We start from the raw sequence: 17440 nt of genomic DNA, 5'->3' as shown, positions 1-17440 counted from the left end.
TAAATTAAGTTAAAAATAACGATGACATTGGTTACATAAGCGCAAATGCAGGCACACACACACACACAGAGACACACTGACACGATGAAGGGAACGACAAGCAACTACCAGAGCCATGAGCAGCACAATCATCGTGGTTGCTCCCATCCCACACATTCACATCCTCATCCACATCCACATCCACATCCATACAGTTGCTTGCACATTTTTCTTTTTGGCTCAGGCAGCGGTGGTGATGGCGCTGCTCGGCACGGCTGCTCGTAATTGGAGCGTGGAATATCACTCTTCATGTTATGACATTTTTTCGCCAACAGCGAATTAATTGTACACTGAGCCAAATTTGCAACTTTTAATATTGTTTAACTTAAAAAAAGGTTTCATAATTCATGAATTGACATTAACTTGAAGAGATTTTGATCAACAACGTATTCAGTACGTAAGCTAAACATAAACTAGAAGCTAATCAAGATATAAATCAAATTCCATTAAACTTTTTTGACCTTAACCAGTCTCTTGGGTCCAGGAATCATTTTTGATCCAAACTATATAAGGATCATCCTATGGTCTAGATCATAGGTATTGGACATATCCAATTTTGACAATTTGGAGATAAAAATAACAGCCAACGAAACAAAGTCATCTCATAACTAGTAAAAAACAAAACATATTTTACTGCTTTATATTTAAGAAGTATAAAGATAATATTAATTTTGTATAAGACCACAGCTTATTTTCTTTTTGTGCATTCATCTTTGGGGCGAAACTCAACCGTATTACGATGCAACATACACAACCCCCTGAGCATGTGTCTCCAGAAGATGCTGTGTGTGTGTGTGTGTGTGTTGTGGCTGCGGTTATAGAGCCTTCTAACTCTACCTCATATAAACGCATCCTTCTAGCTTGCACCTTCAGATATGCAAAGCAAACTGTTAGCCATATGTAAGGGGAAAATAGAGAAAAAGAAACGAAAACGCCAAGGTTATGAGCTACCTGCATATAAAAAAGGCAACTCTCGACACACACTCAAACACTCCAACGGTCGGAATGACAATATACTCACACACACACACACGAACACACACACGAACACCTTGTCCTTGGGAGTTGTGGCAAAATGAAAATAGACCTGTAGGAGCCACAAAGTCTTCTCCTGTTGCAGGCAACATTTTTGGCTTATTCGGATGCCTTTCTGGGTTCTGTTGGCCTTTTAATTTTGAGGTCGTCTGGAAGTAAATGCAACTATGTAACAACAATAACAACAAAATGATAAATGTAAGAGAATACATTTCTTGGAGAAACCAAAAGAAAACAAAAAAAAAGAATTATTATAATATATGTTACAACTATGTTGAAATTTACGATTATGGCAAATTAGGAAATGAACTTTAGGAATTCGTTTTTGTCATTGTCTCGTTATCATCATGCTTCATGCTTCTTGATTCAGGCTGGAACTTCCCCCCCTCCAAGTCAATGGAAATAGCTACAAGAATTTCATTGTCCACAAGGACACTTGCACACACACATACATACACGCTATTAACGAAAGAATGAGTACATGAATGCGGCACGCCCACAATGCCCGTAAAGTGGCTCATATTACGCCACTAATTGCATAATTTGGTTGCCATTTTTATTAGTTTAGTTCCCCTCACCGCCACCCATGTATTCTGCCTTTCATCGCTCCAACGAGTCCTTTGGTTTCTTCTCTCTTTCTCTCGCTCCCCATGACTCCCAACTCCAACTCCACCCTCTGCTTCAACTCTGACTCGGGCTCTGACTCGGACTCTTTGTCGTTGTCGTGGTCGTGGCCGGACAACTGCCATTAGATTATTATTATAAAACGACAGTATTTATTGCATAACATGCACACACACACACACACACACACACACACACTCAAAGTGGACTCCCATAGAAAAGAATATAATGTCTCTTGGAATTGTCAGCGCTTTTGCTTCGTTTCAGTTCAGTTCGAAATGCAATGTCCCATGAATGGAAGAGTGAATATCGAATGACTGGAATGGAGATGGTAAAATAACGAATAAACGAAATAACAACAAGAAATTGCAATCGTTTCTCACTTTCTCAGTAAACCTTTATAACTGTTATGTTCAGTTTCGAAATATCATGGTACAACAACCGTTTCAGTTGTCAAAAATGCACTGCGACCCTTAACCGATAGCACATCTCTAGACACCCCTTACATACATATGTACATATGTGTGTGTATATATAAGTAAACACGTTGTCGCCAGTGCCACACCTCCATCAAGAACTCCCAATCCTACTCCACTGGGAGCCAGTATTGCTCTTGTTATTGCTCCTGTTGTAATGGAGACAGTTCTTAGAGCACAAGTTTGTTCGCCCGATTAGGCAGCACATTTTTTGTTGCGCTCTATCCGAATATTTTATAGTTGCTTCAATAACGACTTTGGCTATGGCAAACAGAAATGACCAGTTCATGGTAATGTCCATAGTATCGATGAGTTTACCTAACTGATGGTAATGGGCCCAGAAATGAGCTTGTACAGATTGTTATTGCTGGTATCCAACTGGTGTAGTTGGTGCCTCCAATCGATTGTTTAGCAAAAAAAAAAAAAGAAAACAAATTTTGTTATTTTATTAAAAATAATTTTAAAACAGTTGTACGCAAAAAAATGAGACTTTTGATTTTGAATCTATCGAATCTTCAGTGCATCAGTAAGACATTCTATAAACCTGAATCATATTGCAACCATCCATTAAAAAAAAAAGTAGATGATTCAGAATAGACAGACGTTTATTCTTACGTTGTGCAACACTAGAAATGTTATATTTATTTAAACATTAGTATATACTAGAGTTATTTTGGAGAAAACGTTTCATGTATGTTATAAACAATATTTAAAGAACTCTTTCGCATTACTCATGGCCACATCTTACCAAATGTCTGACTTTTACTACACGATGGTATGTTTTTTTTTTTCTGCTTTTACCAAAGGAAAGAGACAAAATGAAATCAGGAAGGAAACCGTGCAGACAGACAGAGGCTAACGAACTAAGCAGCCAGCCAGCCAGCCAGTGGTAACCATCGTAGGATATGTAGCTGGAATAGGCATTTGCATACTCCGTGGCGTTGGCTACCCCAAAGGAGTGGCCCCTTTTTGATTTCGTTAACTGAAGTTAGTCTAACAAAACGCTCCAACGCCTTATTAGACAGTCCACACACGTTTCTGGGAAATGTGCATTTTTGCGCTAAATGTTTTGTAAATGTTTCCGCTCTCAACTTTATAATTAGTTGACAGTAGTTGAGGGCATAAAGGAAACATGAATGCATTCTAGCCAAAAAAAACATGCGGTTAGATATGCTGATATATGCATGTTAGTTCTTTCTATCAGTGCTTGGTGGTCTTGTGAAATATGCAACGAGTCTTCTGCAAATGGAGAAGATAATTTACTAAGACACAAAAAGATATGCCTTACTCATAAGTAAATTCTGAATACTTAATGTTAACAACATCTCTTCTCGTTATCTATTTTATTTAAAGTTAGACATTAGATTTCTATTAAAATGAACAATTGTTAGTTGTTGAATTCGTTGATGTTTGAGTGACTTCTAATTGATCGCCCTATGATTGGACTAGTCATTGTTGCACTCGCTAGGGATGGATTCGTTATAGTTGGTCTCGTTGTTATTAAACTCGTTACAGTTGGACTCTATGCAATTATGCTCGTGACACTTACTCGTTACACTTTCCATTTCGACATGATCACCTATTTATTAAAGTTAAATGAACATTGGAGTAGTTTCCATGCAATATAAATTGTTGAGGGCTCAACAGGTAGTACCTCGACTGACCATCTGTCGATACCATTACTCAGAATGTGGCCCCTTTTTTATGGAAAACTTTTTTGATAGCATTTCGGTATGGCTTTTGTCTTGGGTAATTGTCTTGGTTAGTAATCTGAATCAAAGGCTTTCGGCAATGGTTAGAAGGACAACCGAATTGAGCATGCAAGTAAGATGTTTCCTTTATACGGTCTAACACACACACACACACTCATACACTCACACACTGACAAAGGCAGACAAAGATAGGGTGCGCTTGGTTGCCCTAAGCCGTACTATGCAAAATATATACTCCAAGTGCCTGGAGCCTGCTGCTTGTCTCCCTCAAAACAGAACAGAAGCCTAAGCCGCCATCAGGACGCCCTCAAACCAGAGCTGTTTAATTAGATTTTCGCTAGAGATATGCTTGGAGTCGCACGGAGTCGCGTATAGTGGCATAACGTTGCGCTTCTCTTCATCGATTGAGTCACAGCTGAGCACCGAATTGCGGGGGTGGCTCCGTGAAGTGAAGTTTTAATTAAAAGGCAGGCAGCTACACGTCAAGGCGACGTAGACTGACTACGGATTGGGCAATGAAATGCACAGCGCCGGCGAAGCACCTGCTCCAGCAACTTGCAGCCCTAACTTATTAAAAACTGTCGGCATTATGTTAATTAGCAAAATTAAACCACAAAAAAGGTGTCGCTGCAAATCAATCAAGTAAGCTGCTCACTCACTTGCCGGCACCCCAAGGACGGCGACAAAAAAAAAAAAACAAAAAACAGAAAGCAAAACAAAAATGAAAAGAGAAAAAAAAATGTCAACAAATTAACAACAAAAATGGCCGCCTTGTGGCATGCTGATTACCCTAGTAATCGGGATCAAGGCACCGAAGGCCGAGGGTCCTTCCTGCCTCTAATTTCAATGAAAATGCCAAGCTGGCACCCACCACAGAAGCACATAAAAATTTGATCAAATTTCCAAGAGGATGTGGACCAAAGCAGAGAGCAGGGGGGACTGGAGAGGTCATGGGTCGGCTATTAGGGTCACTCTCTTGAGGGGGTTTTTTTGTGCGGTTTGTTCAATTTAAATTTACATAAATGGAATATACTCCAACGCCAAATGAAGCAAAGTTGGTGAAACAAGCAACAACACACACACACACACACACACATAGAGAGAAGAGAAAAATGCAAAATGCCAAAGAAAATTCATTCCAATGTGATTATTAAAAAAATATGTATATAGGTATATAGATTGATTCCGTATCCAGAGATTTCAATGGCTTAATCTATAATCTGCATAATAGTGTCATCAAGTTGATACTTTCTTATTGTTGACCAGACTTTAAACATAATCAACAGCTTCATTATGAAAAACCTTTCGCTTTTCACTATTTTTGCTCTATTAACCTTAATAACAAGGCCAACAATTAAGCCAAGCTGGCAAAAGTTTTTTTTTCACTTTCAACATTTTCTCACCCAATTAAATGGTTGTGCCTGGAAGTTATGTATTTAAAAACAAATTAGAAACTGGCCATCAATACGAGTAAGTACTCTCGGCAGTTTACCACCTTCACTTGCTGCCGCTTTCTCTCTCCTCTCCTCTCTCTCTCTCTCTCTCTCTCTCTATCCTCTTACTGAAAACCAAGCGCACTTTCGTCCCCTCCATTGCCCTAGCGCAGGATTTGCTGGTTGAGCAGCAAAAAAAGAAAGCCAAGAAAAAACCAACAACAAAATAAAGGGAAAAGTTCAAGTGTCGACTGCAAAATAAATTTCTTCCGTTGCCTCCCCAGTAACAACAACAACAACAACAAGAGCAGCAACAACTGGCCAGTTTAAGCCATGACCGTGGGTGGAGTCGACACGCTGATGAGGAAACGGAAATGGAACATGAACGGAAGCAACGCCACAGCCATTCGTGTTTCCAACTCCAACTTCAACTCGAAATCGGACGCCATTTGACTTTAACTTTCTACATTCATGAGTAGAATGACAGACTGAAATGGAGTCAACTCTGAATGTTTGTTGAAAGGCCCTTAACAAAAATGTCAAAGGTCAGACAAACTTCAATAATACAATGGAAAAAGCCGTCGAGAACAAAAGCAAAAAACGAGAGAGGCCAAACATATTTCAATCACAAACACCGGCTACTACCCATCGCAATCAAAGATGCATCATCTAGAAGGCAGAATTAGATATTCCCACACTTGTTTTAATTCTTAACGGGAAATGAACCAGCAAATTTGTATTGCATTACCGTTTCGGAATATTGAATTTGATGCTGATGTCTCTGTCCCTCATTTTAAGGCTTAAATAACATGATGGAGGGGATGAAAGCGAAACTTTAACCCATCACTATATACACATATATTTTTTATGCTAGCCAAAAAAAAAGAAACAGGGAGAAGGTAGAAGGAAAACAAATCTAACATAGACAAGCCAAACAAGCGGCAACAACTGACAACTCACATTCACAAGAATGCGCGACATTATTAACTATATTGCTGCCGTCTCAGCAGCAACATGAGCAGCAGCAACAACAACAAACAGCAACAGCATGAAATAAAGAAGCTGCCACTGAAACAGACAAGTCAACGAGCTGCTTCACCGCCCTCTACTACACCTAACAATATTACAGTAGCAGCAGCAACAACAACAGCAACAACAACAACAACCTTTGACAACACCGTGTTTATATGCAACATTGACAACTTGGCGTGAAGAGCGTCTGTAGTTGCTGTTGCATAAGCATAAGCATCGCTATTACCGTTACTGCATCAGCTCCAACTTGGGCTCCAACTGCTGCTTCTGGTGCTGCTTCTTTTGCCTCTGTTTGCCTGGCGAGTCATAAAAGTTGTCTGGCTGAGTTGGCGTATAAAAGAATGTGCCATGTGTGCAGCAGCAGCAACAACAACAACAGCAACAACAACCAGAATACTAAAACCAAAAATGAAACTCAAAATGCAAAACGAATTCTACACTGTTCCAAAAAAATAAACAACAAACGATAAGAATCAAAGCTTTATTAAAACCAAATTCTGAATCTAACTTTTCCTAGAAAATAAAATTGTTAAAAATTTCCAAACATACTTTAATGAAAATTTCAAACTTGCCTTTATTCAACATTTGTTTGCAGAACTTGTCATATCATTTTCTATATAGACAGTTGGCGTCGCTTCTATTATCTTGGCCCCATTTGTAAATTTAGATCGAGAGAAGTTTCAAGTTCAACTTTTTACAATTGAAATTGCAATGTGTTGAGCTTCTTCCAATTTGTATTTATTTTCGTTGGTGTTTTCTTTGATTATCAATCTTCCATTTACCATTTCCCCATTTTTCTCTTGCCAATGAGAAAAGCTTTAGGTTTAATTTCGAATGATTTGAGAAACACGTGGCGTATACGCAATATCAGCAATAGCAATAGTCTCTTGAAAAGAAGTTATAAATTAAACTGAAATTTGTGAGTACGTGATGCATTGTTTTTTTTCTCAATTAGTAATTATGCAGCATACTTAAGGACTCTTCTCTGTTGGCGTATACATATATAAAAAAAGAATGACGTATCCTTTTGGTTATTAATATTAACCGAGATGTGTTTTTGACCTGTGCTTTACCTGTATCGGAACTTAAAATTTTTCTGTGTGCAGTTGCCGCCTTTTGCATATTTCCTTCAGCTGTCTGTTTTACTTCCTTTTCTCCCCACCACCTCCCTATGTGCTATATGTGCGTGTGTGTGTGTGTGTGTTTGTGTGTGTGTGGCTGCAACTATATTACATTTTATGTCAAATGCGTACGCTTTTCAATATTGACAGACACTCACAGACTTTACCGCTAGAGTCTTTCCTTCGTCCTTCCATCCTTATCGCCAACATCGTCTCTATATCTTTACGTTCTTTTTTTTTTTGCTCCTTTTGAGGATGCGGATATGGACGCCACCTGTTTTGGACTGCTAAAGACATGGAGAGAGAGAGGGAGAGCGAGCGGGCGGTTCGCTGCTTCATGTCAGGCTAATGTTAACTTCTTTTCGTAACTGTATTTTTCGGCATTCTCGCATGTTGCTGCCGGAAATGCCAACCGAACCGAACCCCTCGAAAGTTATTTTCAAATAAAAAAATGCAATTTTGTCGTGCCAGTGAGTAAATGAGAAAAAACGGACCTGTCACGCCCACTTTTGCAATGGCATATTTTTTTTCCCCCGAATATTTCCTATTTATTTTACCATATTTCCATTTTATTATTATTATATAAAACACGCATCTGTGTGTGTATGTCTCCGCGTGTGTCTGTGTGTGTGTGTGTTCAGAATGGCTCGCCAAGCGGCTTGATGGTCAGCTCATGTACCTGGACATGGGGAGGTGTGCCCAAGGCATATATAATGCCAGCTGATATATCCTCCGGCTTTAACATCGGCAGAGTATCATAACCAGATGGCAATATCTCTGTATCTGTCACACCGGGACTGATACTCTGCCAAAGGAATGGAGGGTGGAGGGGGACGACGGAGAACGGAGAAGGGAGAAAATAAAATGAAAAACTTTAAATCCATTTGCCATTTAACCACTCACCGTAACTTTCACCTGCGTTTTAAGTCCTCGCATCTCCTGGCGCAGAATTTCCAATAGAGCTGTGACTCCATGCTTTGTTATGGGATACATATTGAGGCATTGCAGCTCCTCGCCAGGCGGATAGATTATATTACGACCCGTAAGGCTATTGATGAGCACTATATGGCCAGGCACCTCACGTGATTTCATCGAATGGAAGGCTCGCCGACTGCATTCGATCATCCCCATTAGATTCACTTGCAAAACTCGCTGCAATTGCTCCATTTCCATGGTTAGCAATTGACCCGGAAACAGAGTCCCAGCGTTGTTCACCAGTATATCAATGCCGCCCAAATGCTCCTCAATCCAATCGAAGGCGGCCTTCACCGAATCCAGTTCACCCACATCACAGTGTTGGACATGCAGACGGTCATGCAGCTCCACGGGCAAATCCTCCCGCAACGCCTCGATGCGCTCAATACGCCGGGCCAGACCGACCACAATTAGACCAGATCTAACTAGATCTTTGGCCACAGCGGCTCCAATGCCCGAACTGGCGCCAGTTACAACAGCGACACGATCTTGCCAACGTTCCATTTCTATCAAATGTTCGCAGAGAACTAAATCCGTCTCATCAGCGAAACGGCGCTTAAATACGAAATGATATTTTGCTATTGTTCTATTTTTATTTCATTATTCTTTTCTCTTGGTTGTGCCTTGCTTACTTTTGCTATTTGCAATTTAATTTTTAAATAGTTTCGAAACTCTTCAAATATTTTCATAACCAACGACGCAGTTCACACGACACTTGAATAATTGATTAGACCCACGACCGAATGCGCCGCCAGTTAATTTCTGATCATTTATTCATTCATCATCGTGGCGAATTGCCACGCTGAAAGAGGGGGAGGGACAATCGGCGGTGAGTGGGAGAGTGAGTGTATATTAACAACAACAATAACAATAGATTTGACAATACCAATAGCCATCTGGGTGGTCAGCGTGGTCAACCATGGTGAGGTCACTTTGATGGAGACCCTAACGGAAAAGTTTAACAAAACAAATTAATGCTCTTGATTTCATCAAGTTTATAGTTATTATAGACAGACCCCTAACAGCTAATATTTTCAAAACTCTTTGCAAAAAAAGATGATCAGAAAGAATAATTAAAAAAAAGAAAAGGAACTTTCTTACTACACTTTCTTTGCACTAATTTTTAAGAACTAGAACGCTGAACCTTAGTATGACTGCCTAAGTGCAATTCCTTCACTTTCAACTTTACTTTACTTTGACCTGAATGACTTTGGGAACACCTTGATGGCTTTTTTATTGCAGATGTTAAGGCTCCACAGAATATTTTAATTATTAGTCAGCTATAAATATTAAACAAAACTAACGACTATGACTTTAAGTGGAGCTTACGATGATAACTCATTTAGGTAGCGCAATCATTTTTTAGTCATCTCCTTTAAGATTGATTCTGATCTAATCAAGACAAACAAAATCTAATGATTTTATGGCATCAATTAAAGCTTTTTTAGTGATATTAATGCGAAAACGTGCGGCAAGATCCGTTAAAATATTATTATGGCCACAATTTTTCATAAAATCTGTAATCGTTTAATTGTTTTTCAGTATTAAAAGTATTCACTTAATGTCGGCCTGTGGGCCTTTAGCTTTAACATTCATTTTTGGCTTTGGCATAGTTTTAACTATTTTGTTTGTCTTGCAATTGAATTGCCCATTTTGAAATGTTGCCAAAAAAAAAAGTTGCAAGTTTCGGGTTTTTGGACCTATCATAAACTGAATGAAAAGGAATTCCGGTTGCTCAGTTTGGCAACTGTTGGACTAAAACTAATTACTGTCTTCAGCCAAAATAAAACCAAAAAGAAAACGAAAACAACAACAACAACAACAATAAAAAAGAATAAAACTCGCATTAAAATCAAATCAATCATTTGTTTTATTTTCTTGTTGTTGTTGCTGCTGTTGTTGTTTTTGCTGCTGTCAACAATTTTTTTGTTTTGTTTCTTTGGTGGTTGCCGTTGATCAACATAAAAATGTTTGCTGCCTCTCTTTGCAAGAATATGTTGTCGTTGCGTTTTCTTCTTTTTTTTTTTGTGAGATTTTTATAGATAATAAAATCTAAAGTATTTCATCCTCCACCTGAATGGCCATAAACCATTGAAATATGTGGGTGGGCAGGATAAGCAGAAGGAGCAGCAGCAGCTGCTGTTCCTCCCCCACTCCACCCAATTATGCAAGCGGCAAATTGGCATAATGAAAGCTGCTGTTGCTGCTGCTGTTGCTGGTGACTCCTTGAAGGGTCCAGGGCAAATGCAAATTTCAAGCAAAATGTCGAGTGTTTCTACACAATAAGGACCCATATACTCATACTCATATATGTATTTGTATTCGTATTCGTATTGCCATTGGCTTTTCTTCTTGCCGCTGCCTTTGCCTTTGCCTTTGCCTCTGCGTTGTCTTGTCTTGTTCTTGTTTTGTATTGGGTTGAAGAAGCAAACACATGTTCTTGCACCCATGCAGCAGGTCTGCATAAATTTTAGCATACTTTCGTGGGCAGCGCCCCAAAACACCAGAAAAAAAAAAGAAACAGAAAACCGAAGAGAACAATGAAGAAAGGGTCTGTGGCTAGTGAAGAGAGAATGAGAGAGAGAGAGAGAGAGAGGGAGAGAGAGCGCGCGCGGCGCGGTACATATCCTTCTTCTCCTTCTCATGTGCAAGATATCAAACGAATTAGCATAGAAAACTGCAAATTTGAATTATGGCCAGCGGCAACAAAAGCGACAGCAGCACCAGCTGTTTCCGGTTGAAGCTGCAAATGTATGCAATAGGAGTAATCACACAAAAAAAAAAGAGAGAGAAACATACACAAAAGAATAAAAAGGGCAAACGGAATAGAAGGACAGAGAATGACAGGATTAAAGCCACCAGAAAAAAAAAAACCTAAATTTTATTTTTGATACTCAATGCATATGCCAAATGAAAACCATTTCTATGGCATACATTTGACACGTTGTGCATTCAATGGAACAACAAGGCTAAATATACTGCTCTGAAATGCAATTAGATTCATTATACCCTTACAAAGAGGGTATATGGATTGAACGAAGCAGATATTCGTCATTCGGAATATGTTTCCAAGTAACAACTCAACAACTTTTACCTGATTTCCTTTATATTTATTAGAGTTAAGTTTATAACTTTACACCCTATCAACACAGAGGATATACTTAACTATATACCCATAGAAACCGTAGAAAAGTTCGCTTAAATACTAGAGAGACAGGGATAGGGACATAGATGAGTATTCATCTAAGTATGATTTGTATGCTTGTAACTTTCCCGTCTAGCCGAGCGTCTAATGCGCCTAATAGACTCTTGTTTGTCTCTCCCTACTAAGCAGAGGAATAAAAACATATAAAAAAAACAACCCAGATGGAAAAACAACTTAACCGTCACCCACTTCTACTTCTTCTGTGAGCTCTCTGCGTTCTGCAAATACGTAATCAGTGAGATTTTCATGCACATTTTTCTTGCTGCTTCTATTTCTTTGGGTTCTTTATTCTGCTACTGCTTTTGCTCTTGCTCTTGCTCTTGCTCTTGCTCTAAGTCCCAGTCTTGGTTTTGGTCCTGGTCTCGGTCTTGGTGTCTTGGCAAACAAATGTCGCTTTGAGCTGACGCTCAACTTGAAATACGTTGCTCAATTTCCATAAACACGTGAGCAAATAGCACGTGTGCCTTGAGAAAAGGACCTGAAGAGTGAGAGCACCCACCACTGAGAACTGACATGCCAAAGTCGTAGCAAGGCCTTTTCCTTATGGCATTAGCTAACTATTGACTGCTGCTACCATTCATCTATTCGTTCTCCTTCTGCTGCGACTTGTCCTTCTTCTTATTCTTCTGCACTCTACCTTCAATTCACTTCATCTTATTTCTCTTGTTTTTTTCTTTCCCTACTGTTTGAGTTTCGGCGCTGTAAAATGCGCCTCAAATTGATTTTTATTTATATTTCAAAGGGAAAACTTTTTTGTGCAGCTGTTGAAATATTTATTTTTTTTTTTTGCTTCTGTTGTGTGCAGCTGCGACAATATTCCATATACATATGTACATATAGCCCCTTCTCCCTCTATCCCTCCTAGTCTTCATTTCGTCAATATTTCATTACTAGGCCCCCATTTCTTGTTTCTTCTCTGCCGACATTTGCCAGCTCTTGTCTTCATCGAATTTCAATTTAGCTATTCAAGAAATTATTAAGCTTAGCCCAGCTGTTTGTATTTGCCTTTTCGTTTCTTCGCTTCACGTCAACAAATTGCTAAAGCAAGGTGGCAATGACTAACTAGATTTATCCATAGATATAAGGTAAAGTTTTCACTTTTTCTTATCATAAGTTTGATGTAGGACATACACAAAATCAGACCAAATGAGATCTGCTTCATTTTGTGTTAATAGAAACTGGAAAAAAGGTTTAAGTTATTAAAAGAGACATCTCGAAAGTGGTCAGCAGGTAGTCCAGTAAATTGGTTAACTCATCTAACTTGTCAAGTTTCTTGATGACTACAAAAACTGTGGAAATTTGCAAGTTCCTCGGTCGCCCTAGGGTTAAGAGTACTTAGATAATTGTGAGACATGCTGCAGCTGATTTGTTGCATAAGATAAAAACCATGTAATAAGAGTCACCTACTCAGATGTCAGATATTAGATCTCAGATCACACACCACAGATCAACAGAGATGGAGAGAGCTGTCTCAATGGTGTCGGGCCAAACTAGATTTCATTTCAATTTGAATTGCCGCCATGGAACGTTGGCAAAATCGTGTGGCTGTGGTGACTGGTGCCAGTTCGGGTATTGGGGCAGAGATCTCCCGTAAACTGATTGCCTCTGGTGTGATTGTGGTCGGATTGGCTCGTCGCCTTGACCGCATGCTGGAACTGCGTGCAGAAATCCCTGAAGACAGGCGCCAAAACTTCCATATCAAGCAATGCGATGTGTGCGAAGTGAAATCGGTGAATGACGTATTCGATCAGATAATCGAGGAATTCGGTGGTGTGGACATTTTGATTAATAATGCTGGAAAACTTTCCGGTGGCCAATTGTTGACCATGTCCTTGGATACGGCTCAGCAGGTGCTACAGACCAATGTGATGGGCGTGGTCTACTGCACACAGCGAGCATTTCAATCGTTGCGCTCCAAGTCCCCGCCCATTGAGGGTCACGTGGTGCTCATTAATAGCATTGTGGGTCATTATCTATTCAATCCTTTGCCCGGTAGCCAGCAGGAGCTGAATATGTATCCGGCCACAAAACATGCCCTAACAGCCATGACCGAACTATTTCGTCAGGAGTTGAGGGATTTCAAGACAAAGATCAAGGTCACGGTAGGATGAATGAAACTAATCTCAAACGAATACATTTTGCATAGTTCTTTGCAGAGCATTAGCCCCGGCCTGGTGGACACGGAGTTGGTGCCGCAGCAATACAAAACATTGCCCATGCTACAGGCTGAGGATGTGGCCAATGCCATTATGTATGCCCTGGCCACTCCGCCACATGTCCAGGTCCATGAGCTGACCATAAAACCCATGGGTGAACCATTCTAAATACGAAGAGCTGAGTTAACATAAACTTAAAGTGATTTGAGATCTTTCACTGTTCGGCCCCATCCATCCTCCATTCATCCATCCAATAAACCGAAATGCCAAACAGTATGTTAGACAATCATCTATCGAGATTATTAAATAATATGCCTCTGGATGTTTTTTTCCTTTTGCCCAGATGTCAGATGTTCATTTCTTCATTTCGCTTGTCCAAAACGTAGCGGGCAGCGTGTTGGCAGCATGTGTCATCATCTCATCAATACAATTCCATTCGATTCGATTCGATTCCTACCATCCAGTTCGATTCAATTCAATTCATTTGTGGCCACAATGCAAAGGAGGCACGTGTTTTGTTCACAGATTGACTTCAACTCGTACATACATACATATACATACATATAGATATAGGCCCTGGGCAAATAAGTTATGATGATGAACTAGAATGTTTGCTGACAGCAAATTTTCAACACGTGTCCGGCAAATACATTTCCCCCAACCGACACAATTGAATTGAATTCCCAAAAACCAAACGAAAAGTGCCAAAAACTAAAAAATATGATAACAAAAGGCAGTCGAATATCATATAAATATTTAACTTGTATTAACAGATTGACAAAAGGAAAAACGTTTCAGTAAAGCTTTAATTTTTCATTACACACACACACACATACACACAAACACACAGTGGCAGAGAGAGAGGGAGATGGGTAGATATATTGTAGTAAGTATGTCAAGTAAGCCCGCAGTCACGTCACTGTAGCTCCCATTCCCATTTTCTTGGACTATAATATTTTATGACGACTTTTACAGACAGTCCAAAATCTCAGCTTTAGTATAAAGTAACATCCACATGTCTTTACGTGTGTGTCTATGTGTGTGTCTATGTGTGTGTGTGTGTGTGTGTGTGCGTCTGCACTGATTGCACTGAGTTCTGGCCACACAAATGACAAATGACTTCATATCTGCAGAATCTGCAAAAAATAGAAAAAGAAAATACAGAACGGCAAGTACAGTCCATACAAAAATACCATAAGAAAGGAAAGGCACAACTTCCTTTAATAAATCAAACAAGCAACAGCACCAGCAGCAGCAGCTAAATTCTTCTAAATACTAAAATCCTTTCAAAAAAAACGAGAAAAAAGGCAGAAAATAAAGTGCTTTGTTCATTTATGGAAAAAAAAGGGCCAACGATTTCCTTCCCAATTTCCTTTAAATTGAATTACAATTAATACTCTGTAAGTATGTTAATATTATTATATTCGATGTTTACTACATATATCTGATACCTACAACTTGCACATTGATTTGCCCTTTTTCAATTGAATGAGAAGATGTCTAGTTTATTATTACTATCCTATACTGATTTTAAGGATTGTTTGCAATACTTAAACAGACCCAAAACTATATTTTGTCTTTACCTTTATCACTTTTTGTTTGCCAACCATTCTTAAGTTATAACAAAATATTTACTAAACTACAAAAATTAGACAAACCCCAGATCTAGAGACCAGAGCACATTAGAAATAATGGATTATGATGCTCTGAATATGAATATGAATATGAATGCAAGTATCTGAATAAGTTCTCCAAATGTTCAGATTTGCCATGGTTTAGGAGATCGCGTAACTTAAGAGTGCAGAAATCTAATCTCTGGTTGTGTTTTTTTCTGTTTTGTGTTCTTTTTTTGTTACTTTTAACGATAGTTTTCAAATTTTCCCATTTGGACTCGGAGTTGCTTTATTTAAACTACATCTAGAAGCTCTTAAAATCCCCGAAATACCCTTTAAATAAGCTATCATTAAGGACTTGAAACTTTCAAAAGGGCCTTCCATAAATAAAATTAAAAATATAATATACCAGATGGCTTTGCTTGATTTTGTAAGTCTTTTTACTAAGAGTTAGCACTTAGAGAGTTTAATGGCAAATCACTGAAAGCTTACACCATAATATATAAAATTATGTGGAAATTGAGTATGTACCTAAATTCAATGAATATTCGGCATAGCGACATATCTCCGACGAGATATCTCCGCCCAGTACATTTTTCTGGCGGGGATAAGTCGCATTTTTATCGGCGGAGATATGTCGTTAGGAAACCCCACACAAAGTTGCTAAAGATATTAGTCTTTACTCTTTAGTCTTTAGATATAGATATAATTGAAGGACCATTCGATTTTTTCTAAAACTTCTTATACAAGTAAAAAATACAATAACCTAATAAAAGGAACAAGGAGGCAATGCTTTTAAATAGGATATCAATTTCCTATTTCCACTATTTCCCAATTGTATCGATTTACCCACCTTTGTTATGCAAATAAAAAACATCACGTTTGTTGGTTTTTTTTTTTTAATAATTTTTGCATTGTTTAATATTTTTTAGTTTTCTCAATATTTATTTTCTTCATTTGACTAGTTAATTTCCACATCATAATGCATTTTTGTTTTGTTTTGTTTTTTTTCTTGGTAGTGTTTGAAGGGGAAGGGGAAGAGGTTTATCATTTTCCTATTGCCGGATTGCATCGAATAATCGCTACCGATATATGTATTTGCATTTTTGCTTTAGATCATTTCGGTTATTCACCAATTACTCTTCGCCTTCATATTCATTCAGCACTTTAGTTATGTAGATTTCTATATGCATGTATGTATATATACATAAGCAATTTCTATTATATATATGCCGGGGATATAGCATTAATTTATATTATGCCATATCGTGCATATTTTAGTCGCTGCTTATTTGAGTAGGTAAATTTAGTATATATATATATTTATGTATTTAGTTTATATATAACATGTGAATGTTTATTTCAATTTTGTAGTTTTTAGTTTCATTCTTGCATTTTTGTTTGGTTTTTGTTTTTGTACATACAACACATAAAAAAATTAAGAAGAGAAATTGTTGAGTGGGCAAAAGGGTTGGACAAGGGGCGGGAGGGGTCTGGTTTGCAGGAGCAGAATCTTTTACAATATACATACATATAGAGGGAGGGGAAAATTTAATATTTTAGTTAATATTGAGTTTAAAAATCAGAAATTCTTTAAAGTATTGCACTGAATCGTGTGAAGGAGATATTAAATATATATAACTAGATATATGAATTATGTATGTATGTATATGTATGGTGAGAATATTTGTATGTATGTATGTAGGTATGTTTGTATGTATATTTTGTTTAACACTCAATTAACAAATCTATTATGCAATTTATTGGCTAGTCAAACTGAACAATTTAATTTGTATAATATGTGAACGGCATATAAGTACATATATATGTATGTATATAGATTTTTGTATTTATGCTGCAATATATATATACTTGTTTAATGTATATATATATATATATATTTAAATGTATAATAATCGCCTTGTATATGTAGTTTGCTTTTGTAAACCGTTTTGCATTTCTTTTAGTTTTTAGTTTTAACAAAAATGATTTGCCTATATAGAAGTATTTTTATTTTTG

General features: G+C 38.1%; 2 protein-coding genes across 2 annotated transcripts; one reads left to right on the top strand and one right to left on the bottom strand.

Moving 5' to 3' along the window:
• Positions 1–8043: 8043 nt before the first annotated feature.
• LOC6641481 (farnesol dehydrogenase) lies at positions 8044–8958 on the bottom strand. The gene is made up of 2 exons (XM_002064145.4): positions 8376–8958; positions 8044–8277 (listed from the first exon to the last, which is right to left on the bottom strand). The coding sequence occupies exons 1-2, from the start codon at positions 8949–8951 to the stop codon at positions 8110–8112; spliced, it is 744 nt and encodes a 247-aa protein (XP_002064181.2). The 5' UTR covers positions 8952–8958; the 3' UTR covers positions 8044–8109.
• Positions 8959–13169: 4211 nt separating this feature from the next.
• Positions 13170–14094, top strand: LOC6641480 (farnesol dehydrogenase). The gene is made up of 2 exons (XM_002064144.3): positions 13170–13754; positions 13809–14094. The coding sequence occupies exons 1-2, from the start codon at positions 13173–13175 to the stop codon at positions 13974–13976; spliced, it is 750 nt and encodes a 249-aa protein (XP_002064180.1). The 5' UTR covers positions 13170–13172; the 3' UTR covers positions 13977–14094.
• Positions 14095–17440: the final 3346 nt, after the last annotated feature.

This window comes from Drosophila willistoni, assembly GCF_018902025.1.
Source record: "Drosophila willistoni isolate 14030-0811.24 chromosome XL unlocalized genomic scaffold, UCI_dwil_1.1 Seg141, whole genome shotgun sequence".
Taxonomy (NCBI): Eukaryota; Metazoa; Arthropoda; class Insecta; order Diptera; family Drosophilidae; genus Drosophila; species Drosophila willistoni.
Note: the sequence above shows the minus strand (reverse complement) of the source record. Positions and strands in the feature narration are given on the sequence as shown.

Excerpts from the sequence above, each read along its gene's own strand:
- LOC6641481 (XM_002064145.4), bottom strand. The coding sequence starts at position 8,951 with ATGGAACGTTGGCAAGATCGTGTCGCTGTTGTAACTGGCGCCAGTTCG. Across the intron at positions 8,278-8,375 it reads AAACGCAGGTGAAAGTTACG|AGTATCAGTCCCGGTGTGAC; the intron begins GTGAGTGGTTAA and ends TTCCTTTGGCAG.
- LOC6641480 (XM_002064144.3), top strand. The coding sequence starts at position 13,173 with ATGGAACGTTGGCAAAATCGTGTGGCTGTGGTGACTGGTGCCAGTTCG. Across the intron at positions 13,755-13,808 it reads AGACAAAGATCAAGGTCACG|AGCATTAGCCCCGGCCTGGT; the intron begins GTAGGATGAATG and ends AGTTCTTTGCAG.